Here is a 19,853-nt window from a genome sequence, read left to right as displayed (position 1 = left end):
TCTCTCTCTCTCTCTCTCTCTCTCTCTCTCTCTCTCTCTCTCTCTCTTTCTTTCTTTCTGCGCAGAGATCACATGGCGGTGAACACATCACATTCGCCATGCCATACCAATAAGAGTTCGCATTGCTGTGTGAACCATACATTTTATATTGGAATCACATCTGAAATGCAACAACTTCCAGAAAGAACATGTAAATGGTATTGTAGTTTCAAAATATAATTGAAAGAACCCAGATTAAGAATCAGAATGATTCGAGAGAAGAAAAAAAATGTATAACATAACATAGTCAGCATATACAGAGAGAAAGAGAAACGCACCAACGAGAAGAAATTGGCTGTTCGATGGATTCCAAATGAGTGAAACAGAGATAGAACAGCATACACACATCTAAATCTATTTATATTCTGGTTTATTTGCGTCTAAACCTTGATCTTGAATTCAATAACTTTTTGAAATGAGAAACGAGCCGCAAATCCAAGTACAATTGTGAAAGACAAATGTTGCAACCAGGCGCAAAATCGATTGAAATGAAATATTCGAGAAAAAAATGGAAACTGCGAATGCGCTCGCGTACACACTCCGCCGGTAGCAAGAGCGAGAGATCGAGCGAGAGCGAAGGAATCGAATCGAACAAAAATTAATAGTTTGGTGGAATCTGTACCACATACTGAATATATGTGTGTATGCATCGAAGGCCAGTGTTCGTGTTGACGGCAAATAAAAACGCAAATTGAGAAGAGAGCATTGGAATAAAAAAAAAACAAGAAGGAGAAGAAGAAGCAGCGTAGGCAACCATAGAGAGACTTGCCATTTTTGGTGATATTAAGTCGACAATGGATCTATATGTGGAGTTCGGACTCGGTTGAGCACCTCGCTCTCTGTACATTTTTGGTTGAAATTCTTCGCCACAAACGAACTCTCTCAATCAACTCGTGCTCTCATAGAATTTCTACACGCTGTGGACGGGTGATCGCAAGACGGGCCCCTCATATTCGTCGCCATCGTTTCGCACAGAACTCCCCCTTCTCCGGCTAATGCTTGCATCTATTCGCAATTTACTATTACGTATAGTATCGATTTGCCGAATACAATTCGGCTGCTATGTTCTGCGCGTTTACGTACACATGTCCCTGATGCAATCTCGCCCGTTTTTCTAACGGCATAAAAAACTCTGTCCACACTGCACGCTTTATCGCAAAAGCTGTGTCGCAAAATCTTCTGAAAACCAATAAGAAGAAGAAGAAGAAGAAGCAGATGAAAAAGTACTCACAACACAAAATAAGGAAACGAAACGAAATAAAAAGAAAATTGAAAGAAACAGAACACCGAATAGAACACACACCGCATAGAACGAAATTCGAATGTCAGAGAAAGAGAATATATCGCCACATGATCGCTAAAAAACATTACATATTAATAGTATCGTTGTCACTGCACTCAATTCGTTTGCAAATATGCGCGCGCGCCTTCTCTCTTTCTCTCTCTCACTCACTCACTCACTCTTTCTATCGAAACTCTTCGAACAGAACATAACTGGGCAACTGTGCATGTTGTTGGCATGCCTTCATTTTCAGTGTAATCCATAGCACATGTGCACATTTCGATAGTTTTAATTCATCTGTACGCTCTTTGCCATTGCCATTGTGTGTATTCCTTTTGAATCGATCGCTACTCAATTCTTTTCCCATTTTCTGTGTGTTTTGTTTTCGTTTTTTTTTGTTTTATTTTCATCAAATACATTCATATTCTTTCTCCTGCACACACACGATGTGTGTGTTTGTGTGTTTACTCAACTATTTGTGAAAAAAAGAATCAATTCTCTGGTTGCGAAAACTAGATACGACAGAACGAAACGAATTATGGCAAACGTAATGTACTTGGACCTGTGTATGTGTGTCTGTATCATGGCGACTTTATTCGCTTACTCGCTCGCTCTTCCTTTTTATGTCGGTTCTTTCTTCCTCGGTATGTTACGAGCTCATGCTTCGGCTGTGCTTTTTCTTCACTGTTTGCCCACATTCCGGTTTATCTCCTTATTTTTGGTGTGCGGTTACAGTTAAGACGGTGCTTGACTCTTTCGATGAACGACCAAAAACGCATCCGTCCAATACAATTTGCTAATAGAGAAAAAATGCTAATAAAGAGAGAGCATTTTGCTGGAATCATCAGTTGTTTTCGCGTAAAGAAAAGTTAAAAAAGCATCAATGGAATGAAATTTGAGAAGCGAAAGAGAGACACATATACAAGGAGCCGAAACATTGTTCTATCTCCTAATGAGCATAAATATTTCAAGATGATCAAGAATTGAAGAGGATCCTTAATTGTTACTTTACAATTTTTTTTTCTAGAATCCTTTCAATTTGCCTTTGGAAACCTCAACTTGTTTCGACAGATTGGCTGGCTATTTCAATATCCAGTCGATAGTATGACATTGAATTAAAAAGGTTCCATAAGAAATTGAGCCAACGCATAGAAACATAAAATGATTTATAAAAAAAAAATAGTCCAAACACTTGATACTTTTGATTCGCTGCCATCCATTTAGTCGTCAGTATATAATCGGCTTATAAGTGGGAGCGTTTTTCAGTTTTTTCTGTAATTCCTTTACTAAACCGAACGGCCGATCAAAGAATTAAGCGGTAAAAACAACGAAACATTTAATATTAAAACGAAAACCAGAGAAAGTAAATACAGTTGTCCACGAAAGCATTCGTTCAAGTTCACAATTCCATGATGCACTGTACATCGCAATCGAATTTTCTGTTGAAAAAAGGGAGTTGAATGAAGAAAATTCGTATGATTTACATTTTGATATGAACTGTTTGTGATGTGCATTCCAATTCTCCGGCAATTGCGTAGGTCTTCTTCGTTTACAAAAAAAAAATATGGAGACGAAAACCTCTTGTTGTTGTTGTCAACAGCTAGCTCATTTCCCAGAATCTATATGTTTGCGTGGGCAAATAATGTATTTTAAAAACTCTAAAAAAAGTTTGAATACGTTTTTCAAGTTCACAGAACTGAACTGAAATGATGTGGACCTAACGATATGCACGATATTTGCTACACCAATTGTACAAGTGTCACAGTTTTAAAAGCATCATTTGCTGTTGTAATAACGAGCTTCTGTGTTTCTATTACAATGAAGTATGTTGTCCGTCCAGGGCGTTATGACCGCCGGTCGTAATAACATAAAATTTACTAAAAATAATTATTTTCGGTTGTTCATTGTTCCGATGATGATAACTAAATTTCACATTAAATCGCAGTTATTTTGACCAAACATTGTTTCCACTGGAATAGCTAGCGTTTGTTTGGGCTTAATGAAATCGATTTTATTTTAATTTAAATTCAGTTTGATCTCTACAGAGCAGCTGTGATCTCTATTCACCGTGTTTGCATCTATTCGTTTGTTGTTAATTTATTCGATGTGGAGAACACACGCGACTGCTGCATAATGATTGCATACATGAGCCAAACGTGAGTGTCACAAAACTAAATAATAAGTGTATGGGGCTGGGGCGATAGTAGATGTTAACGCTAACATAATGAATTAGAGACAGAGAGAATCCTAGCCCATTAATGGCAACAATGACAAAAGCACAAAACAAAGAACGACGAACACAACAACAGCAACGAAAATAAAAATCCGTTTGGCCTCTGCGGTAGCGTTTGCTCACTCATTCGCGCTATCTGTTTTGAACCCGAACCCTCAAGTGACTTCTTGCCACATGAAGAGATTTCGATAAAAATTAATTATTTAACGCCATTGTTCTGTTCAACCGTGCACAATAACAAGCATTCTACTTTTTCAAATGACGGTAACATGCGGCAGCGACAGTGGCGGCTGTTGCCATCTCTTTATGCGTATTTATTGCAGTTTCATTGTTCTAAGTCGTCGCATTTCGGCGTTTTTATTCCAAAAAGCATATGAGTCTACACATCCACAGTAATCATCAAGTTGTTCCATGTTCTGCTTTCGTTCTTGCACACTCACAGCAAAAAAAAAAAAACAACAACAACAACGAAAACGACAACGACAACGTGAAGAATAAGAAACAGCCTTGCTGTGATGATGACGAAAAATGCTACGGTTTTTCTGCTGTTTCACACGCATTTTGATGAATATTTAACATGGTACAGACAGTTAGAGCTTCGGAGACAATTAACGCGATCTCAACCGAAGCGCTTACATTTTCCGCTGAACAGCTCAAACGATTTGTTTCTCTGTGTTTGTTGTTGTTGTTGTTGTTGTTGTGTCGTTGTCGTCTTGTCTAGTTTTTTCTTTGTCATACAACTTTTTCCTGTGCATTTTCTCCATGGGAATTGTTGCGGAATCATGTTTTGTCACTCTCAAACCAATTTCATAGAAAGATTCTGTTCTTTCTGCCATTCATAATGGTTGGTATTTTGAAAATGAATAATCAGTTTTTCTGTTCCAAACATATTTCATGTGTCAATTCGATTGCGTTCGATGTGTGAATCTTTTCGCGCAAGATTTATATCTAATTAAATTGTTATTTATTGTACATTGAGTCGATGTGTCGGCTACAAAGTGTCAATTTGTGTTTGGCATCGCCAGTCAATTTCCACAGTCAGATCAACGACAAGCACACTGCACTTACTCGCATAGTACTACTGGGTATGCTACTGATGTTCGCATTCAAGTGTACATTTTCACATTTCTTCGCTGTCAGGTTCAGTGTACGTATTGCACAGATGCGCATGATGTTTGGATTGGGTGTCTGTGTGTATGTGTGTGTTGTGTGCAGTCTTTTTTTATGGAAACGACAAGCACCATTTCGTCGTCATAGAGTGCATTGAAACAATCAAGAATGGAAAAGAAATTTCAAACGGTACAATTGGAACGATTGTAATGACATTATAATTTGAACAAAATGCCTATCGCTTAAAAATGCCAATCACTGCGCTGCACAGTTGTGTGTGAGTGTATGTTCATGAGGACTGAGCAAAAGAGATGATTGTTGCGTTTTTAATGTGCGTTTTTAAGGAAAAAGCATCTCTCTTTAGCTCTCTTGACTGTTCAAGTTCAGATTTGGCTCCTGCGCCGCTGCATACACAAGACAGATGCTGCTGCACATCACAACCAGCACCAAAGGCAAATCCATCAAAATTCAAAACCTGTTCGCATTTCAACTATTTTCAAATGAACGAACGACGACGAACACACACCCGACACCGTATTCGGTAATAGAATAAGAAACAGTCGAAGACAAGAAAAAAAAAACCGAAGAAGAATTAGAAAATGCATTTGCTGCCAAAAAGACTGCTAAATTCCAATATGGTCTAAGCAACAGGTCATTCTCTTTTCACATATCGAAACTGTATGGATAAATTTGTGGTTTGATTGAGGTGCGCTCGAATGAAAGTCGAAGAGGCACAGCGCACACGATCAACAAGTCAAAGTAAGTTTACGATCTTTAGACCTTTATTTGTGCGGTGCCACACGGTTAAATTGCCACATTTTGCGACATACACAAACGATAACATTGTCAGTTCATATATCTATCGATTCCATCGAACTGATCTCTCTAATGATACTGACTCGGCTGCAGAGCAGTGATTGTGCACTGGAAACAGCCAAGCTGATTAAGAACAATATCGAATGAATGATTTTGGAATTCATTTGAATTGTAAAATACCACCAGCCGACGAGAGAGAGAGAGAGAGAGAGAGAGAGAGGGGAGGACAGAAGAAAAAAGTGATCGCGTACTCGATAAAATATTCCGAATTGATTCGAGAACCAAGTGCAATTCACATGTACGCAAAACAGTTGAATTCCACGCTTTTGCCAGCCAGCCCAAAAAAAATAGCACAAATTATTACTTTTGCTTCAAAGCGATTCTATTAAGTTAAACGAGAAAAAACAACACATACATATTTTTGTTCAAGTCTCCAATTTGTTTGCTTTGGTGCGTCTTTTCGATTCAATTTCCATTGCTTCTATGCTACGGTTCAATATTTATTTTCCATGCTGTGCTTTCCGGCGCGGTCTGTTGTTGCTGCTTCTGCTGTTGTTTTTTTTTTTAAATTGGAAAATCGGCTTGCGTGTCGATATATTCCCGCAGATATGAACTCTCTTCTCTTTTCTCAGCGTACTTGTATACATTTGTGGGTATCGATAATAATAGTTCACGCACCAAGAAATCCCAACGTTTCAACCGATTTTTTTTTCCTCTCTATTTAGATCACAAATGAAGATGTAATCAAATAATATGTGTTATTACCAACAAGTGAATGATCACATGCTGAGCTTTCACACATCGATTCCGTTCTCATCGAACACACGTTCGAATGCAGTAACAGCTGAAGCACCACTAGTCAGTAGTAGCAGAAGTAGCTACAAGAAAAAAACTCTATTAGGAAACACCGCATATCTAAATACTTTGATAGATGGATGGTTAATTGTCGGTTATCACGAATCGCTACCGATTCATCTCTCTTTCGCAGTGATCTCTCTCTCTCTCTCTCTCTCTTTCTTCGCGTATGTGTGTGCGATTTTGTATCCGTTCATTCAGCGCAGCTTATCTCAGAATGGAATGGGGAGTACGCTATTACAAATGACTAACACCTGATATTTGATTTTATCAATCGCCACCTATCCATATGAAATTTGCGAGGAGATTTTAATATTTCGTTATTGATATTCATTTTTGTTCAAAAGCTTTTCGATGCAATTTCTACATGTAAACTTTCGGCATAGAATTCGTGAATAGTTGCGATGAAACGAGGAAAAAAAAACGTTTCTTTCGAAAATCCAAACATTTCTGCTAAAGTAATAAAACAATATTAAAACTTCCAAAACAGTAACTCTTGAAGCCTGAAAAACAGCTGATCTTCCATTGTTCTGCGGTCAATTTTTTTTTCTCGTGTTTTATGACCATGTCCGTGTAGTTTTCAAGATCGTTTTGCGAAAAGGTGAAAAAATTACAATAAAATTATCCATTCGATTTGTGTGGAACGTTGCAATCGATGCAAAATTACATGTTGTGTGTGCAATGCTAAGGGAATAATATCCGTTTGCATGGTGCAACTGCAGTGTGTTCGAGAACATAAGCGGAAAATATTCGTATAAACCAGCGCAAATCTCGCAATTGATGTGTTTGGTTGTTGTTTTTTGTTGTTGCTTTATTATTTTTGTTTCGTGAATGCGTTCGAATCCGAATACCAATTGAAAAGAAATTAGTTCAATTGCGAGAAAAAGATACTGGACAGAAGTTGTAATGAGTAGAACACGACGCGAGAGTTTTCAAACTCGAACAGTGTTCTCTATGTTTGGAAGTCGAGTTGAGTAGTCTCTCCCTCTCTCTCTCTCTCTCTCTCTTGACTCAAACTTGGTCGAATAATTTCAACACGAAATCGATATGTGGTAGCCAATTTCATCAACCGGCTCCGTATCTTTTCTAATCTTTGAAATTTTTTACAAGTATTTCACCGATTGTTCGCCATGTATTCGCACTGATCGAACGGGGCAACATCAGCAGCAGCAGCAGCAGCAGCGGCAGCAGCAGTAGCAGTAGCAGTAGCGAACACAGTCGTTCGCGCATTTTGTGCGAGCTCATTGTTCTTCGTAAGCATTGACTAATTATTGTTATTGCCCAAATGTTCGTGACTTTCTTTTTCCAATCCGATATAATTCTCCATCAATTATTTTTGATTTATCTATCTGCTAAAATAATAATGGACCCGACACATACACACGCCATATGGGAATGCAGAGCTCAACTCGACAAACCAAAAAAATTGGGTCAAACCCAGTACTACTTTCAAGACAATTGAACATTTCGGGCGCAACTGGCGTCATTGAAATCCACCCAAAATGGATTCCATCTCACAAATTCATTTCTGTAACAAATTTGTTTCACAAGTCTTTTTTGTCCAGTCCATTTGTTATCTCAAAAAAAGTGCGCTCATTGAATCCTTCCGACGAAAACTAAACAGAAGAAGGAAAAAAAAGATGCAGAACGAGAAGAAGACGTTGAATTCTCGAATTATTACGGCCGAGAACGGTTGGTTCAAATGAAAGCTGGGACACGGCGCACCAATACGGCAAAATAACTGAGCGAACGCTCATATGAAAAGAAATTAATAAGAACATTCTAGAAGTAGAGCCACAATTGCAGTTACACTGCATATGACACATATATAAACGAATAAAATGAGAGAGAATAAAAACTGAACGTGAAATGAACAGCAACCAGCGAAGAAAAATAGATGTAAGAATCGAGATATAGCGACACATACAATGTACAGGGAGAGAAAGAGAGAGAGAAAGCGCACGAAAGAAAGACTGTTTGTATACATGCTCGGCTTTGACCATTGACAGTATGCATGCAATGCAAATAAAGAGGTCACTTTTAAATAATTATACGAAGATGTTCCCATTTGCGATGATTTTGGTATTGTTTCTCGCTTTTTTCTCTCTCCATATGACATGATTTCCATATGATTCCATCATAAGTAATTTGTGCTGCACTTTATATCTATACACATTTCTTTTTTCATTACATTACGAATCGAAATGTTGCACCCAAAACATGGTCTCTATGGGTGTGTGTGTGTGTGTGTGTGTGTGTATGTATAGAATTGCATTTATAGAATGAAATTGATGTGTAATCATCAAGTCGATACGTTCCGGCATGGAACTGATGTTGTAATTACGAAGAAAAAAAATGCAGTTTGTACGATGTGTGTTACACTCGATGGAATATCACGTAATTTTTCCCCATTTTCATTCACATTTCGCTAGTGTGTATCGAATTTTAGTTGCTCGATAAAATCAACTGAAACAATGTTGAATGCGGCGGCTATTTTAAAACAAGGTATACACATACACATTCAAACCATGCTCACGCGCACACACACACGCATACACAGACGCATCGAAATGGAATCGGTAAGAGAAGATGTTTTGGATTATATGCTTCACGCATTCTATGCTATTGCTTGCATAAGAATCATCAGTGTTGTTTAATGCTTCGATGCACTCGGAAATAAACAACACGGCCAACCGAGCTGGAAAATGAAAGAAAACAAGAAGAAAAACAAAATCAAAACCGATTATTATTATTACCGATCGTAAATAATCATAGACATATTTCACGAATGGGCCACCGATTCCATTCGATGCAAAAAGGCTGTGTTGAGTTCAATAGATGAGCCGCGCGAATGGGCGCCAAACCAAAATTGCAAACTCATTCAATGGGAGTGCGTATTGTACTTGGATGGCGAGAGGGAATGAAAATTGTTAACTGCGAGTGAGTGTGCGTGTGTGCGCGCCTCAATCAATGCATTGACAATGGTTATGAAAAGCGAAAACTGCATGATTGTTTGTCATCGGTCATGGAAAAATGCGTCGAGGAAAAAATAGCACTTTTCGTTTCAATCATTTCTCGGAAATCTTCATCGATCATCACGTTATAATTGTTGATGCGCGCAAGTGTGCGCGCATTTGGTGTGAGCAATTTTCAAAGGAATGCCCATGCTCAACCGAATAAGCGAATATCGTCAGAAAAGAGAGAAATCATTATTTGCCCAACCACAATTGCAGTTTCTGTTTTTTGTACGGAAACGATTACCGTATTATATGCCGGCCTGTATATCAAATCGCCAATTGCGTATACAACAATGTATTTGAAGCGTTATCAATTTGAACTCTAATTATCCAACATTTTCATTTTGTTTTGTTCCATCTCTCGTTTTTCACTTAAAAAATATCAACCTGATTAAGAGTGTACAGTGGCATCGAGTAGAACGCATTTTTGTCTCACACTCCATCTCATTCAATGTGTGTAGGAAATGTGTAGAGAGCCAAACTAAAAGTATAAGAACCACACACATACACATCAGAGACTAATTGGTGTTCACGCAAAGCATGTAAACAAGGTATGAGGATTGAGAAACAATACCAAATTGTTACGAATTATACACATTATTATGGCGTTTGTGCGGCGTCTGGTTTTTTTTCTCATTCGTGTGCATCCCATTGTTCGATTGACGTACGGGTGCGGTTGACTTTGGTGGCTCGCACACAAACGAATGGAACTGTGGAAACTGGAGACATCAGCAGCAGCAGCAGCAGATCATTTATTTACTTTTGCCTATTCTTGTGTTGGAGGGAGTGCCGAGAAGAACATTTTGTTTTCTTTAGAATCCATTATGCGTACGAATACGTTTTCATTTCGTTGTTGTGATTTCTGTTGGCCAAAAATCACATATATAATACAATTTCATTGTGTTAATTGGCTGGTCAGCCATTGAATATAATACAATGAAGTGGTTAAATAGGGAGCCACCAAACAAACAGTTCTTGGTCCGATATAGTGTATTCATCCGAAACAATTTCGGGCTCTGGTGGTTTGCACACCATGATGTTAGACAGTCAACTGTTCCTATGAATTATATGAGAAAGATTGGATGACGGCAAGAGACATCGAATTAGAATAAGAAAGGAAACGAACAAGTGAGATAGCAAAAGAGCTAAAGAATATAAAGAAAAACTTGAAAATTGGCCTCCGTGGCAGCATGAAGTTCATGCCGAATGAAATGAATAAAAATCGAGATTTAGAGAGAGCGAGAAAAAGTGAGTGATTGTGTGATAATTAAAAAAAAAACAAGAATCCACTCGAATCCGCTCCATCATTTTCTCGATCCCGCGGCGGGATTCCCGCCACATCTATTCTAATTTACATTATTTTGTTCACTTGACCGTTTGCTTGCATTCTCTTTTTTCACAATTTTTTTTTTCGTTTTCTTGTTTCGTCCAATTTATATTTTAGCTAAGTTTATTATGTAATTCGCGATCATTATTCACCATACACAAACAACCCGGAAACCAGACAATCCTCGTCACAACAGAAAATCACCAAACGAGCTTTAATCGTCAGATAACGGCCAACATACCGAAACGATAGAGAAAAACCAATCCAAGTGCATAGATCGCGATCGAGAGCATTTTCAAGAACGAGACGAATATTTCAGTTGGCAAAGTGAATTGTACATTCCATCGCCGAACAACAGTGTGTTTGTGTCTGTATTTGAACTTATTGAATTTTGTGCTACGTTTTGTGCGCGCACCGTTGACCGTTTCGTTTCTTCATCTCTCTATTTAATTCGTTCTATTCTTGCGAATTGTCGTGTGCGATATCGAGAGACAGAGAGATACATGTAAACAGTCTAATTCGATCTTACATAATAATAAGATAATTTAAAATTATATTAGAATTGCATTTTAAACGAGCGAACGACAAAAGAACCAACGCAGAACCAACTGACAACGAATCGACGAACGAACGAACGAATCTAACGCAAGTCTTTCTAATGCAGTCAAATCAAAACTGATGATACTAAAGAAAAGAAAAATCAACTAATTTAACGAAAATAACGAAGAGAGAAAGAAGCAAAACAAAAACAAAAGAATAAAACAAAAAACACACAAACAAAATACCATAATCGGTGGTAAAATATAAAACGCAATTGGACGCAACAGTAACAAACGAAAAAGAAACACAACGACCGAGACAAAATCGCAGGCAAAACTAAAACAAATAACCACAACAAAGTAACGACAAGAAAAGAAGAGAGAGAGAGAGAGAGAGAGAGAGAAAGAGAGAGGGCAACAAATATAATACCAATCTCGTGTGAACAACATCCATCTAACTGTGAGAGAGTGATCTCTGGGCGATTGATGAGGCGGTCGGTAATCGTGAAAGCGAAAATGGAATTTCAGTGGAAGTATTTACTGGTAAGTAAATTCCATTATTATAGAGGTAAAGTTGGAATAATTTTCTTGCAATTCATCATGTTCTCTTCAATAAGACAGTATTTTGTTTTGTTCGTTCATTTTGTGTACCATCGTAACCCATACATCGATTATTGTAGTAGTAGTTTTAAGCAATTTCTATAACAAACTCTATAAGCAGACAAGGAAGCAGTTCAATAATTGTATCAATCAACTGTTGTTCTACGGCCACCGATTGGATTTTTAAAGCCGGTTCAGAGTTTAACGAGTTGTGGATACAAGGCGAAACAAATGCGCTCACGCGTTCCTTCATTTCGAAGGGCGTAACGGTTAACTACGATGAAAACCGTTCGAAAACGCACAATAATATACGGCAGTTATTCAACACATACAACGTCGTTGACGAGAGCAAGAAAAGGAGAGAGAGAGAGAGAGAGAGAGAGAGAGAAGGAGTGAGAAATAGAGAAAAGAGCTCTTGAACTCAACTTATCAAGCCAATTTCCACCGAATTAGATCGCATGTGATAATCCAAGTTATCACAATCATCGGAGAAAATGACTTTTTACGAGCAAATAATAAACTCGAAAATTATTTTAAAGTATGTGCTCTGTCTTTTTCTCTCTCTCTCACCCTCTCTGTGTATGTATTCAATCAACAATTAGTTGATGCAGTTTGACGGAACACAATTTTCATCCATCAATTTTCCACGTCACAGCCCGATGTAGATGATAATGATTGATTACGACGCCCGTCATTCTCGTAACGACACAATTAATGAATTATTCCAAACAAAAAGAAAAAAATCAAAATTACTATTATCGGACAGCACACAAGGATTATTTAATACGGTTATCAACATATACTGTTATGTTGTAATATCCAAATAAATGCTATCCGTTGCATAATTCATCATTTCGATGATTCTCCCATTTGAGAATCGTTCTTTTTTTTAATCGTATGGCATTTCTTTAGAAAGATGAGTCCGAGATGACGGCCCATTTGCAAGGGAATTCCATCAATTATCTCTTTGTATGAGAGAAGAGAATCGAATGCTTCATGGAATTAATTAACGTTTCGATGTTCATAAATTAAAACCTCACCGTTCAGAACTCATTTCTGTCTGTTTAATGACTGTATTTTTTTTTTAATCGATTCACCGCAGTTCATTTATTGATGTTCAATGTTTTGAATTAACTTCTGAAAATTCAATCATTTCCATGATATTAGAAGCTTCAATCGAATTTGCTAAAATCCAAGTAAGATTCACACATTCAAACAATTTTATTTGATGGCCGTATTTACAAAATTGCAAGTTCGAATGTAATTACGGATAACGGATATGGTTGATTTTCGAGAGTGAACATGCTTAATTGTTGAATTCCATATCTAATTAATTCGAAATGTCACAGAATTTAGTCGTATTTGAGTATAATGATTGAGGAGTCTGAGACTTAGATACAACACTCAAGGAGTAAATATGGATTTGTTCTGACGACGGTGGTTCCAAATGTTGCATTGCCAGAAAAATATCCAAAAAAGATACTGCTGAATTCGGTACAATGTCATGTTAGTAGCAGTAGCAGTGGCGGCGGTTACTTAGTTGTAAAGGGATAATATGCAATAAAGCTTAATCACTTATTCATTCCGTTGCGCATCAATTTTGCGTGCTTTAATTACACGGAATAAAGCAAGCACAGTTTCACATTCGAGCAAATGATGTGAGGAACTGACCGATTATGTGGAATTGGATTCAACACGAAAAGTCCCGTGCTATAAGCGTTGAAAGAAAGTTGTTGTGTCGTTTCGTTCATAAACCGTTAGTCTGTGGCTCTGTCAATTCGGCTATATTTAAATCAGATTATTTCAGAAAATTCATGGTGCAAAAAGAAAAAGAAAAAAATAAATAAATAAAAAGCGAGAAAACGGAATAACACGACTGAAATAAAAGCTCCAAATCGAAATCGAATTTGTAATAATAAAATGAAAACGGTTCAACCACGACAAACGAAAGAAGAAAAAACAAACAAACAGAAGAATTAACGATACAAAGATGGTAAAAACAATGGGAAAGTCGGTTGTTTTTATATTACCCATTAAGAAATAAAGACGGATTAAACGGTTGTAGTTCATTTTGTGAGTGAGAGAGTGTGTTTCATTTTATATTTTGTGTGTGTATGTGTGTGTTTTTCGGCATGGTGTGTCGTGGAATGTGTCTTGAATTGCATTGAATACGATTTAATTTGGAACTAGCGTGTGCCCCCTTTTTTCCGTTCGTTCATTTAATTTCCATTTATTCTTTATATCAATTTATGTTATCACGGCTATGTTTTGTTTATTTGTGGTTTTTTTGTCGTCGTCGTCGTCGTTGGACGTCGTGTTATTTGGTTAGGAAGTGGGTTTGCGTGCACTCGAGTCATGTTCGAATTTTCATCGATCGACTCGATATTCGCAAATAACCAATTCATGAGCCACTCAAATTGACAAAACAAAGAAATCATGTCAAACAATCGAAAAACCCGAAACAACCAAGCACAAGAAAAATAAAACACGGAAAAGACCAAGTAGAAAAATATCGAACTGTCGTTAGCGCACTGCGCACTGTGCTCAATTTCACAAATTAGTGTGTTTAGCTTTTCCACCAAATAGACTTAATTTTTTGAATTGGAAGAATTCGCAAAACCACCGCTGATTATCCGTTTTGCGCAAGGCTCTTTTTTGCTGCTTCGCATTTGACCAAATGACCGTTATCTATCCGCTTGAAATAGCCAGACGCTGGCAGAAAGGAACCGAGAAAAGAACGAAAAAAACATATCGACGTACTTATTCGCAGCCAAATGGCAATTTTGTATTGGTCGCTTATTAAAAAAAAGAAAACATAATATTTAACCCAATAAAATCATTGAGCCTTCGTTTAAATGATCATTAACGACATAATTGATTTCTCTTCAATCTCTCTCTCTCTCTCGAATATATTTTCTCTTTGCGCGATTCGATCGTGTACATTTCCCAGGAGCGTGCTAAGTGGTACGATTTAAGTCATTTTACCACATCGAAATAGAGAGAGAGAGAGAGAGAGAGAGAGAGAGAGAGAGAGAGAGAGAGAAATACATAAGAAAACAAATAATGCCTTCAAGGCTCGCTCGGTTTCAAGAGCGCCAACAACGAACGAAGGAGGCAGCAAAAAAAATTCTTGGGAAAATGAAACCGAAAACCTTTAATTACAATTTCGGATATCGATTAGAAAATCTAATTTCACTGAATTTCACCTCGAAGGCACAGATAGTGTGTGTACATAGGAATTCGATTCAGCCGGCTTGTGGATAGATAAAGAAAGGCGGCCAATGAGATGGATTTCATTTGGATCAGCGTCTTTGGCTCCCCTTTCAGTGCGACTTCGATTCAATACAAGAGCAAGATGGAGCAAGACAAAAGAGAGAAAAGCGAACGAATAGAATCGGGTCCCGGTGCACGAGCGCGCACAGATCTTGATCCTATCGGTCATTGCGATAGATATTGCGTTGAATGTGTAAATACATGTCGAATCCAAGAACATGTTCCCCCCGTATTCTTGTGAGTTTTAAACGAAAGAAAAGTAAAAGAAAAAAAAACACATCCCAACATTACCATTTGCGATAAGATCAAAATTCAATGCTAAACTCTGCAATTAATTTCCACATTGAATCCGGCACAATAAGAACAATCACATCTCTCGGCGAATGTGCTCGCTGGTTCGTTCGATTCGTTCATTTGTTTACTTGCTCGACATCGAAATAGAAAATTTATTCATCAAATCCGAAAGTAGAGTTTCTTTAATCCACATAATTCGATAACGATCAACACTTTGCTATTTTATTTCGCACTGTATTACTGCCACCACTCGCCCGTTGTTATTTTCCATCTTTTTTTTCTCTCTCTCTTGATCAGTCCCTCGATCAGCACTCGCGCTGAATCGAATGCAAGTTGATTCGTGTGTGCTTTTTTCTTCTTCTTCTTCTTCTTCAGTTCAGCAGCGAGGGAGAAATGAAATCAAGTCGAAAGGCGATTCAATCGAAATCGAAACGAATTGTGCGCGTCGCGATGATGGAAGAAAGTACGAAAAAAAAGGTTCTAATGTCGACCTGATTCATCTGCATACATTCCAATTATATGGCATTTTAAAATAACAGTGCAGTGGCAAGCGCATCGGAAGACCACAAGAAAAGAAAAAAAAAAGAAAAAGAAACGGCCAGCTGGAACGAGTGGAAAAATGAAACGATCGACCGAGAAAACCGTTGCAATTGGTTTTTGCAGTCGAGTCGAGATCCCGTTCAACTTTGATATTCGATTCGGCCAAATGTCAAACGAGAAGAGAAGAGCAGAAAAAAAACAGCATCCGTCCTCTTAAAATCGTGATCGACTTAACACAGAAATTAACATGAAATATGTAATCGATATGCTCGAGGAGTCGATCGATCGGGTGAAAGAGGGAGAGAGCGGATAGATGCACATTGCACACTGACTACTTTTGCACGAGAGAAAATGAAATTGCCATCTAAACAAACAGTAAGCATGCTATACACATACCATACCGTAACAGCCCAGCAGCGGTTATTGAATCAAAATGATTGCGCCCATTTTTATTAATCCTCATTCCGTAGGCTAGCTCAAAGAATGAAATTGAAATACCAAATGCGCGATGACTTTAAATTCTTCGGGCGCTGTTGTTATTGCTGCTGCTGCTGCTGCTGCTGCCGCCTTTACTTGTCTACAGATCACTTTGCTTTCATGTTACACTTTTCGCTTGTTACGCTCATAATTTCATAGAAGCTAAAGCTTGAGCTGCCGTTTGGCTTTGTTTTTTGAATTACGGATGATTAAATTTCATTTATACTTTTATAAATAAAAAAAAATTTCTCGTTCGCTCTCTTCTCATTCTTTCGGTTTACTTCACATTTGATGTGTCGAATGGAACAGATTCCCATTTGAAATCGGCTATCTGAATCTTTCTTGGATTCCGCGCACTGTCCGTGCGCGCAATCGTCCCGCACGCTCATTGAACGACAGCAAAACAAAATGGAAAGTTGTTATTTGTTTTTTCTCTCGTTTTTTTTTTCTCATCTTGTTTACATTCGATATATCCGCATTGTTTAACAATTAACGACAACAATCTCTAAGCTCGCATGCTTACAAATTGGAATGCGAACATCAAATAATTTTAGTTGAATGTACAGACGAAAGAGAGAAAAAAAAACGCAGATACTAATAATAATAATAATAATAGACATAACGAGAGCTATGAATAGTTGTCAAACAAATAAATTACGTGGAAATAAACACAAATGGTTTAATAAATGATTAAGATGATTCCGAACGCTCAATTTTCTCTCGGACTCGTGGCTATGTTTACATGTGTAAGATACTGAACTAGATACTGAATGGGATCCGCTCTCTCATCGCGGTTTACTGAAAATATGTTCAAATGCTCATACAAAAAGTCGACCACTCAAATAATTTCGATGGTATTCGTTATCATCGGTGAAAATGTTCTGATTTTCTTTCAAATGCATTCGACGCACACACACATACATACATACACGAGATGCGTTCCTCGGCTTAATGCAATGGTGCGAAAAATTGTGTGCTTGACCCATATGTGATGGGCATAGAAACGCGCTTTGAGCTCTACAACATATTAAATATGTACGATATATATATTTTCTCTCGGCGTATGCATGGATTGGCCTCTCATTCGTATCTGGTACACTCACAGAAGAAGGCTTGAGATGGTTTTGTTGTTGTTTCATTTGTAGTTCAACATTCGACTCCAAGTCACATGGTCATTTTTCGCACAATATTGTGAATATATGTGCGAAATAGTCACATCACTGAACGTAGTAAAAAAAAAAACAAATGACACGGAGAGAATATGCGTTTTGAGTGTAAAATCCAACTTCAATCCAAATTAAAGAAATGCATGTTTTTACGCGATTACCTTTTTTTACTTCTTTCTCTCGCTTACAATAAAACTGATTTGGTGTAGAAGAAGATGGTCGAGAAACCAGATTTCCCCGATATTCTTAATGATGATGATAAAGATGGGATGTGTTTCATTTATGCGCGGCACATCAACACACACACACACACAACGCAAAATATTTCATCACAAGCATGAAAATCAGTCTCACTCATTTCGAAGGTGTGATGCCATTTATTTTGTTATTGTTGTTGTTGTTGCTGATGCATGCAAAAAACAATCCATGTTTACAATAAATCACATCAAATACTCGCTCGTCCAATCCCAATTGCTCTGCATAAATATTAATATGTATGATGGCAAATGGAATAACAACAACAATAAATTGTTCATCATTCAACGTTGAAAAATTGAGGAGATTGTTGGAATGAGAAACGATTCGGACTGACGACTGAGCCAGCAAAATAAATGTGTGTGTGTGTGTGTGTGTGCTTTTTTTCGCCTATTTATTTGTGTGTACATCAACACCACAGGGGCCATATGTAAAATATGCACAAACTCGTCAAAAGAAAGCATTAAAAACAGCAAGGAATTCAACTCGCTGAATCGGCGCATATTGTGAACAGAAGATGCACATTGGTGCATGAGAACTAGTTATGAAATTGAACTGGCAATTTCAAGAATTGCCATCAGTATCGGCGCTATTTGTAAGTCCCGTGCTGCACAATGTGCCGTCACAGTGGTCGATCCATCTCTCAATAGATTCGCTTCTAACATCGCAGCAGCGCACAGAATACATCTGTCAGATGTGCTTCCATTCGGAGTATAATGAGTGAATATGCGCGTATCGTGCACACGCTCGCCTGATCTCAAAACACCGAAAATAATGGGCGTATAAATTCTGAACATGTTTTATCAGTTAGCCGTATGACAAACGGTTAGCAACAAACATGGCTGCATTAGTCCATTGCAATAAATAACCAACAATAATGAAATTGTTTACGCATCGCGAACAACACACCGACTCACTGGAATTTCATCTTATTCTTCCCGACCGAAACGAACGAATATCTGAATCCCACGTAAAAATGAAAAGAACCAGAAGATGTTGCTGTTTGTTGTTGATGATGATGATGATGGAGAAAAAAGAAATAGTCAGCCGAATGAGGAATGGAGAAATTTTCCAAACAACCTAGAAAAGAATTTCAAAATGAAGTAAAGAAAAAAAAACAACTGCAGATGAGACACAGAGAAAGAGAGAGATAGAGAAAACAGAATAAAAAACAATCGCTGTCATTTGCATCTAATGCTCATCGTTTAAGCGCTTTTAGCTAGCGATCAAAACTTGTTGTGCGGAAGAATCTTGTCATTCAACGTCATCTAAAGAACAACAACAAACATATGTACACACAAATAGTTCTCTCTGCCAGTGAATTAAACGAAATTAAAAAAAAAATGTTATTGTTTAATAGCCTTTCCTCGATGGGTTTTATTTTCCCGGTTGTTGTTGCTTTTCGACCGATCTTCTCAAGCCCAAAAATGGACAGTTTCGTTCACAATTCGCCGTCATTTCGTTGGTTTGTTCATTTGAACAGCGCAAAGCCTTGCGATTAACGTTAATAGATTTCCAATGATATATGCGAACGACAGTTTAAATGCCTATTTACGTCAAATTTATTCATAATCTAACACGATCCATCGACGTTTTATTTTATCTTCTTCGGCTCCCTATCCACTTGGCAGCGCCGATGGCAAATTATGTATGGGCGCGAGTAAGTGCGCTCGCGCAATATGATTAAAGGTTCCGCACATTCGAAACTTTATAGGAGATTCCCTTCAGATTTTTCGTGAGTGTATATGCACCGGAAAACCGACAGTAGATTACACTGCCATATTGCCTGTTGTTATTCAACGCATATGAGTGATGTCAAGAGATTTTATTATGTATCGTTTTATGATGTTTTCTATCAACCAGAGCCCTTGTCTGCTTATTTAATCCTAAGTTATTAGTTTTGCGTCTTTTTTTTTCTTCTTCTTCTTCTGTTTTCTTCGTCGATTGCTTTTACAATTGACCGCAAAAAATTGAATTCATCTGGGGTAAATGTCATAGCTCCCTCTGTTCCGCGGACTTCCGCGTGCGTA

The 19,853-nt window shown here is 37.8% G+C and overlaps 1 protein-coding gene across 1 annotated transcript in view; it reads left to right on the top strand.

Annotated features, from left to right (window-relative positions):
• Nucleotides 1–19,853, top strand: part of LOC129577120 (mucin-5AC) — a 45,492-nt gene that overhangs the window by 4,190 nt on the left and 21,449 nt on the right. Inside the window, exon 2 of the mRNA XM_055463584.1 lies at nucleotides 10,797–11,761. Coding sequence (XP_055319559.1) covers nucleotides 11,705–11,761 — 57 coding nt within the window. The 5' untranslated portion in view covers nucleotides 10,797–11,704. The remainder of the gene's footprint in view (nucleotides 1–10,796; nucleotides 11,762–19,853) is intronic.

Source organism: Sitodiplosis mosellana, unplaced genomic scaffold (assembly GCF_009176505.1).
Source record: "Sitodiplosis mosellana isolate CC-2019 unplaced genomic scaffold, AAFC_SMos_1.0 Smas_scaffold_6197, whole genome shotgun sequence".
NCBI classification, from domain to species: Eukaryota; Metazoa; Arthropoda; class Insecta; order Diptera; family Cecidomyiidae; genus Sitodiplosis; species Sitodiplosis mosellana.
Note: the sequence above shows the minus strand (reverse complement) of the source record. Positions and strands in the feature narration are given on the sequence as shown.